The sequence below is a fragment of the Squalius cephalus genome, assembly GCF_949319135.1.
Source record: "Squalius cephalus genome assembly, chromosome: 15".
NCBI classification, from domain to species: Eukaryota; Metazoa; Chordata; class Actinopteri; order Cypriniformes; family Leuciscidae; genus Squalius; species Squalius cephalus.
Window position 1 is genome coordinate 18,745,766 of NC_137136.1, and position 7,856 is coordinate 18,753,621.

General features: G+C 40.0%; 1 protein-coding gene across 2 annotated transcripts; it reads left to right on the top strand.

Moving 5' to 3' along the window:
• Positions 1-153: 153 nt before the first annotated feature.
• On the top strand, positions 154-7,595 carry gnl1 (guanine nucleotide binding protein-like 1). Of its 2 annotated transcripts, none has more exons than XM_079893932.1 (12): positions 154-359; positions 1,502-1,655; positions 1,773-1,909; positions 2,096-2,247; positions 2,968-3,039; positions 3,286-3,478; positions 3,567-3,665; positions 3,750-3,935; positions 4,470-4,648; positions 4,739-4,913; positions 5,020-5,160; positions 5,244-7,595. In XM_079893932.1, the coding sequence occupies exons 1-12, from the start codon at positions 287-289 to the stop codon at positions 5,489-5,491; spliced, it is 1,809 nt and encodes a 602-aa protein (XP_079750058.1). In that variant the 5' UTR covers positions 154-286; the 3' UTR covers positions 5,492-7,595. The 2 variants fall into 2 exon arrangements, with proteins under 2 accessions (XP_079750058.1, XP_079750059.1); XM_079893933.1 differs by having other exon boundaries at positions 162-213; positions 5,244-7,593.
• Positions 7,596-7,856: the final 261 nt, after the last annotated feature.

The window sequence follows — 7,856 nt, forward strand, 5'->3', positions numbered from 1 at the left end:
CTGTTATTGTTTTACTTTCGCAAACAGTCACGTTAGTCGTATAAAATAAACAGAAGCAGTAACAGATTCCAGAACAATTGTTCAGAGTCGATCAAATGTATTTGTGACGCCTAGTGTTGAATATTTGAAGTACATATTGGTAGCGTCCACCCCGTCAGTAAGTGGGCCGTGTCACAGAAAAGTCCATGCGAGTAGCGGAGAAACTTCACGAATGTAAATATAGACCTAACAACGGAGTTTACGTCCTCGCTCGTTCTTTCTTTTTTCTCCTTTGATCCATGCGAACATGCCGCGCAAAAAGCCTTTTAGTAACAAACAGAAAAAGAAGCAGCTCCAGGTGAAACGCGAGAAAAAGAGAGGTGGGTACTTTAACTAGCTTAGCTGAGTTAGCGCGCGACGAGCTGATCGAACGCGCTCGCAGACGTTATACATTAGCCACGTGACTCATTGTTTTATGGTTTATATTTTAGCGTGCAGAAATGTGACCATATTCTCACATATTAGCACATTAATTGAGCTACTACGCTTCTGTAAATACTTTGTTTGCTAAGTTTCTGTGGGTGTATGTAACCAAACTTGACAGGCAGTAAACAGCGCGTGCTGTCATTTTTATTTGAGGGTTGCATACAAGAAGGGACGTTGAATGTCACATCCAGCAACAGTATAAATGTATCATAATGTTCTTGATATGGATGTTGTCTGCTGTAAACAACTACTCTGCTCGTGACAGGTCGAACGTCACACAACCGAACGGTAATCTTTACAGACCAATTTACTATTCTGCCTTGTCAACAGTGAAATGATGCGTAAAGGGGGTGATTTTGAGCAGCTCGTGTTTTGCTGTAGTTGGCGCGTGTGTTATGCGGTATATAAGTGCGCAGACTCCGCGTGAAGTTACGTAAGACAACAACTACGCGATCAATACACACTAAAGCAGGCTTAATTAACTGCCGTTCGCCTGCGGTTCTGCAAGTATTCGTGTCTAGTACACAGTAAAACCTACATAAACAGTTTGCAGAAGATCTAGTGAGATAGCAGGGATAATAATTATTTATTATGTCATCAGTGTACATTTCCACACTATTGTCATATGTATAGTGTAATGACAACAGAGTGTTGCTTATGGGGGAGACATGATTATTGGAAGTACACGATGTTTTTCAACAGAAAAGGGCGTATAATTCAAAAACAAAACTTTGTCACTGAAAAAAAACCACGGTGTAGGATTTAATAGAAAATTGCTGATTAATTTCACATAGTTACAAATAAATGGCAAGTATCGCATTTAATTAAACATGGCATTTTTAATGACTGAGATAAAGAATGAAATAGTATTTTCTTGTAGAACGTACTCCAATAATCCTTGTTTTATTTACAACTTCCAAAAAAAATAATTTTTTACAGTTTATGATATTACTTTGCTTTGGAATCATATTCAAGACAGGAAACACTCTTTAAAATTTCTCTCTTTGTGTGTGTGTGTGTGTGTGTGTGTGTGCAGGAGAACCAGGTTCATGTCACAGTAGCCGAAATGCCAGTGTAGAGAGAGGGCCTGGCAGAGACAGACAGTCGGATACATCAGACAGCGAGACGACAGACATCAGGAGGATCAACCATCAGCCTGGTGCCAGAGACGGCAGATATGACCCCAACAGGTGAGTCGGGACAGGTGAAACAGTCAGTCCAGTCTTGTCTTATTAATTCAACATGAGATGTTTTAGCAGGGGCATATATCGTCCTGTTTGTTAATCTTATAATGGCTTGCTTTGCAGATTCCGTCTGCACTTTGAGAGGGAGAGCAAGGAGGAGGTGGAGAAGAGGAAGAAAATAGCGATGAAGAAAATCCTGAAGCCGGTGCCTGAAAAGGAACTAGAGATGGATATAAACCAGATCTTCCCCGAAGAGAAAGGTATTTATGCTGCTGATCTAAGTAATATGAAGTGGTGGCTCTAAACTGGGACACATTTCACAAAACCAGCCATAGTTTTGTCAGAGCATCTGTGTCAAAATAAATATATAAACTTTGCTGTCAAATAGATGAGTCAACAAGGTCAACTCGATGTCTTCATTTCACTTTCATTTTGCCTAATCACAGGCCTGGATATCCCACGGCGGCCCTCGTGGCATTACGAAATGCGGCGAGAGGAGTTGCTGCGGAAAGAGGAGAAGTCATTTCAGGAGTATCTGGACACTCTTCACTCCAAGAACCCACCCGGTAGCCTCAGCCACTTTGAGCACAATCTCGAGGTGAGGCATGTTCTGTTAGAAAACACATACTGAAGTACTTGGAGAAATATTTTTTTATCAGCAACCAGAATTGGATTGTTGCTGAGTCAATAGCTGTAATGAAATAGTTGTCTTATTGCGCTTGAGCATCTGTTTGGTCAGACGGTGCTGGAGGCAAACACTGTTAAGTGTTCAAATTCACTTGTTTATGAGCTATTGCCCTTCTCAAGCCTTATGACACTGAAACTGTTGTGTTTGTTTAGTGAAAAGAAGCAACACTTCTCTTAAATGCCAGTTTAAATGTATAAGACTAAAAATGAGCCATAAACTTAATAAAAAAAGGCTTTTATGATTCCTGTTTTTCTGTAATAGCCTACAGACTACAGAATCACCACTATATTGTGCAGATCATTTTTAGACAAACAACCGTTGTTTCTAAGAACTTATAAACTTGCTCCTAAATGTTGCAAGCGCAAATATTGGATCACAATGAATTCGTTGTTTTAACAGTTTCCAGATAGTTTTGGATTAATGTAGCAAATACTTAACAGGAGACCATACATTATTTTACCTAAAGTGGGCCAAAGAATTACAAACAGGTTGGCTAATCTGAAAGAATGTGAATAACAGATTAAGATTCATTACTGAAGTTCAGACAGCGTGAATAGTGCTCTTTCAAATAACAGCTATTAAAAAATTTGTTTGTTTCTTTACTACTGACTGACTGTCTTTCTCTCTCAGACATGGAGGCAGCTGTGGAGAGTATTGGAGATGTCTGATGTCATTCTGCTCATAGTGGATATCAGACACCCAGTGAGTGTGCGACTGTAACGCCTGTTGAAACTTTAAGCAGTTTTCAAAAGGTCATGAAAATTGCATAGCTGTTACACTGTTAAACTGAGGTAATAAAGTCCCCACTAGGTGGGGCCAGAGATTGTAATAGATTTAATCTCAGAAAACAGCACTTTTGGATTGCGTTATACTTTTTGAGCAAAAGAAGGATGGAGTTAAGTAGTCATTACCATTCAGTACAAGCATACATTATCACTCTGTCTGTAGGTGCTGCAGCTTTCTCCTGCTGTGTATCACTACATCACTGGTGAGTTAAAGAAGCACATCATCCTGGTGCTCAATAAGGTGGACTTGAGCCCCGCACCGCTGGTGTTGGCATGGAAACACTATCTGACTAAACAGTTCCCCCACCTGCACTGTGTGGGCTTCACCTCGCACCCAGGACAACCCTACAGCACCCGTGAGAGACTCCTTCCTCTATCAGTGCTTTATCTATAATGTGACCTGACCAGATTAAAATATGTTTCCTTCATCTGTACTAACTGCAGTTCTACAGAAGAAGAGAGTGAGGAAGAAAGCAGGATGGAATCAGGTAGGAGGACCGTTCCAAATCATGAGAGCGTGTCAGGAGATCACAGCAGGAAGAGGTAAGACAAGTTCCTCCCAGACAACTAAATGAGCACTGGAACACAGGGAGTAATGATGATGATGATGATGATTGTTGTTTTCAGTGGATTTGACCAGCTGGGAGAAGAAGATCCAGAGGGATGCTGTTGCTGTGGGAACAGAAGGGGATCGGGCTGATGATGATGGATCGGAATCTGTGCTGATGGAGCATCATACTGATGTTGCCATGGAAATGAACAGCCCCACGCAAGAACTTTATAAAGATGGAGTACTAACCTTGGGCTGCATAGGTAAAAAGATTAGTCACCAGGAAATCAAAATTGACGATTCTTTTTTTTTTTTTTATTGAACATTGCAGTGTTTATTATAAATGATTTATATGTGCACATCATTATTTAAAAAGAAAATGAATGTGCCCTTATCATCTTTAATCAAAACTGCACGTCCCCTCCCCCTCACGGCGACATCTTTTCTCTGATGACGTGAGGCCGGGACAGTAATCCCTCACTTCCAGCAACCTGTCACTCACATGAGATTGCAGCAATTAACAAACAACAACAATTTAATGAGCTAATCAAGCCCTGATGAACAATTGAGCCCCACCCTACTTTTTTTCTCATTTGAGAAGCTGTTTCACTTGGTTATACACCAAAATAGGGATAAAAAGGATGATCGCAATTTCCGTTTCATGCCAACTTTAAGTTGTGTTGTTTTAGATCAATATTAGCTACATATATCTTATACAAAGTGCTTCTCCCCAATGTGTAAATTAAAATTCATTAAGTGATTTAAAATTCATATTGAGTCTTTTGCACTTTCTCCAGGTTTTCCTAATGTAGGCAAATCTTCAGTGCTGAACAGTCTGGTTGGCAGGAAGGTCGTGAGTGTGTCTCGAACCCCAGGTCACACAAAATATTTCCAAACATACTACCTCACTCCCACTGTGAAACTCTGCGATTGTCCTGGGCTTGTCTTCCCTTCCCAAGTGGACAAGCAACTACAGGTAGAAACAGCATGATACTGTATAATTTATGAAAGTTAAACCATCCTGGCTTTGTTTATGTGTGTGCATGTTATTCATCTTCTCAAACAGATCCTGGCTGGTATATATCCAGTGTCCCAGCTGCAAGAGCCTTACAGTTCAGTAGGATACCTGTGTGAACGGACCAACTTCCTGTCTGTATTAAAGCTGAAACATCCCGACCACTGCCCAGAAACCCCACGTGACCCCGACACACAGGACTGGACAGCATGGGACGTGTGTGAAGGTGTGTACTTTTCTGATGTGGCGTTATTCATTTCCTATTTACCATTCGATTGGAGGGAGGAACTGGTTTTCAATAGTCTGTTTTTTTGTTTTTGTTTTTTTGTCAGCCTGGGCTGATAAGAGAGGGTATAAGACTGCTATGGCGGCCCGTAATGATGTCTATCGAGCAGCCAACAGTCTACTGCGTTTGGCAATCGACGGACGGTTGTGTCTGTGTCTGCGGCCACCTGGATACTCTCAGAGTAAAGGTCAGAGTTCAAACCACTACAGATGTGTTCATGTCATCTGCCACTCGTGTCCCAAATTTGACATTTAATCTCAATCTCTTCAGATGAATGGGAATCACACCCAGACCTGTCCGAGATCATCGCTCTACAAGGAAGAAAGGACGAAGAGGATAGGGGTGACAGGGAAGACGACGACGGTGAATCCAGCTCAGAGCTGGAAGAGGACAACGACCGAGACGCAGATGATGATGAAGACGCTTATGGGGATGATGAAGATGATACCGTGAAGGCTGACAAGAAGGGCCTCACTCTCAACATGTTCAGTGTGCTAAGACAAAACGAGTGTGAGTGAGGGATGAGATCGCTCTCCTTCTCATTCCATGTTCATACATTCCGGTTTCTTTATTTATCACTGATCTCTTTATGACCATCTCATTTCAATCTGCAATGTGTCAATCAAAGGACTGTCTTGAACATTTATTTCTCATTTGACGCTTATTGCGCTCTTATACAGACCAAGTTATAGACAAACACAACACATCCACCATTCTGCCTATTTTTGCTGCAGTGTAAGGCTGGTTCTGTGATCTATTTCAACCTCTCTGTGCCTCTGTACCTTCTCTGCTTTTCATTTATTATCATCAGAAAAACTTTTGTACCTCCTGCATGCAGCCTTTTCCCTTTCTGAAAGGTCAGAGGGAATGTCTTACAACCAGTGATTGTACAATCAGTGTTACTAAACAAGCATTGATGAATACAATCACTGATTTATTATCAGTCTCACAGCAGTGATGCCAAAGGTCAGGTGAGGTCAGAAGTCACGCTTTGACCTCAAACTGTGAGTTTCCCCCATGTGAATGTATTTTAACCTCAACCTCAGTACCGCAAACCTCGGCATGTAGGGCAGAACCAGTCATGTATGAGGATAAGAAATAGAGGCACAGGCTGTTGACTTCAGAAGATTATTTTGATAAAAGAAGTTCTGGACACTAAAAGCACTTTTAAAGCAAAAGGCAGCAACCAGCAGTCTTTTACTGTTGAAAACTATAATTTCTGAGCAGATACGTGTTTATTATGCGGGTAATGAAGTGAGGGTGTCATTTTGGGTTGCAGTAGGAGTGACTTATGCCACAAAATGTTCTAGACTATGCAAAGTTTAAAGAGGTATTAGAAAAACCTGATACACGCGTTCCAGTTATTAAAGTGAAACTGTATACCACACATTGTACATGCACACTGACACAAGCCACTCGAAGATTTTGGGATCATGTTCTTTTGGACTAAAAAGTAGAGTAGAGAGTGGGTTGGTTTTGAAGAACTAGAGTTTGTGCACTTTTGCTGTTGGACTCAGGTAAAGGTGATGATGTGATGTTAGACCATCATCACAGATGTGCAGAGAGACCGATACAAGAGTGCTGGTTTCCTGCTTTTCAGCCTCCAGCCCTGCATGCCCTTGCTTAGGGATTTCATGTGGGTGTGATAGTGTGTGAATCATTCTTTCTTTATTGAAATGTTATTATACTGACAGAAACAGCCCTCTGCAATAAAAAACGTTCCCCTGATTCTTTGCTATCATTATGTTTGCACAAGAGGACACAGCAACTTGTTTCTTTACATACAGTGACAATATAGTGAAAAGAATAATGTAGATGAACATAAATTTAAGGTAACATCTTTATGTGAAATGTATCAAATTGTGTGTATATTAAAGAGAATAACCAATTAGCATCGTATAAACTTCACAAAAAATATCAGGCTTTAATGCCTATTTATAAGATTTTAGGCTATTTGGCTTTTCATAACCTGTTTTTGTTTCTCAGACTAGTGGAAAGAAGACATCCAAAACGCACTAGTGTTTATTTTATTGCACTTTATCTGTAGATTTCAATTACAATACATATATTTAAAGGCCATTTTCTCAAATTGAGTTTTTTCTCATTTACCGAGCCAGAAATTGCCACCTTAGTAGCACTTCCATACACCAAACTCTATTTATTCCTTTCTATATTCTGAAGGTTTTTATAGAGGGCTTTGTTCATATATCACTTTCTTGGTTACATGGTGAAATGTAATTACTGGCTGTTGACAGTAATAAAGAGATATCAGTTCTCCCCTCTGTCATAGACTCTAATATGTCAACAAAATTAATTACATTTTTAACCTGTATCCAATGTTCAGATATGCCTATCTGTTCTGAAAATGCAAATTAGGGCATATTTAATTAGACAATGCCTCATTTGCATATTTAAACATAACATTTCAGAAAACTTGTAATACGAAAACTGTTTGCAATTCTTAATGTAATCAATCAGCTGGTTGCCATCCGTCTTAAAACAATTAAAGAAGTAGTAGTAATGTAATCAATCAACTGATCAGGCAACACAGCAAGCATGCGTCGAGGTGCTCTTGTGACCGCGTTGTAGATTAAGATTTTGTAAATAAAGTAGTAAATTATGTTTGTTTGTTTGTTTTTTGCGCAAACAAAGCACTCGTGTCTCTTCATAAAATTGAGGTTAAACCACAGGAGTCACATGGATTACTTTTATGATGTCTTTACTACCTTTCTGGGGCTTGAAAGTGGTAGTTGAGTAGCCTGTCAAAGGAGGGACAGAAAGTACCGAAGAAGAACGAAAGTGTTACTGTTTTGTAACACATGAGGTGAGTAATTAATGACAGAATCTGGATTTTTTGGGAGAACTAACTCATTAAAAACATGA

Coding starts and splice junctions, on each gene's coding strand:
- gnl1 (XM_079893932.1), top strand. CDS start 287: ATGCCGCGCAAAAAGCCTTTTAGTAACAAACAGAAAAAGAAGCAGCTC. Junction 3,040..3,285: donor TAGTGGATATCAGACACCCA/GTGAGTGTGCGA, acceptor CTCTGTCTGTAG/GTGCTGCAGCTTTCTCCTGC. Junction 5,161..5,243: donor TGGATACTCTCAGAGTAAAG/GTCAGAGTTCAA, acceptor CAATCTCTTCAG/ATGAATGGGAATCACACCCA.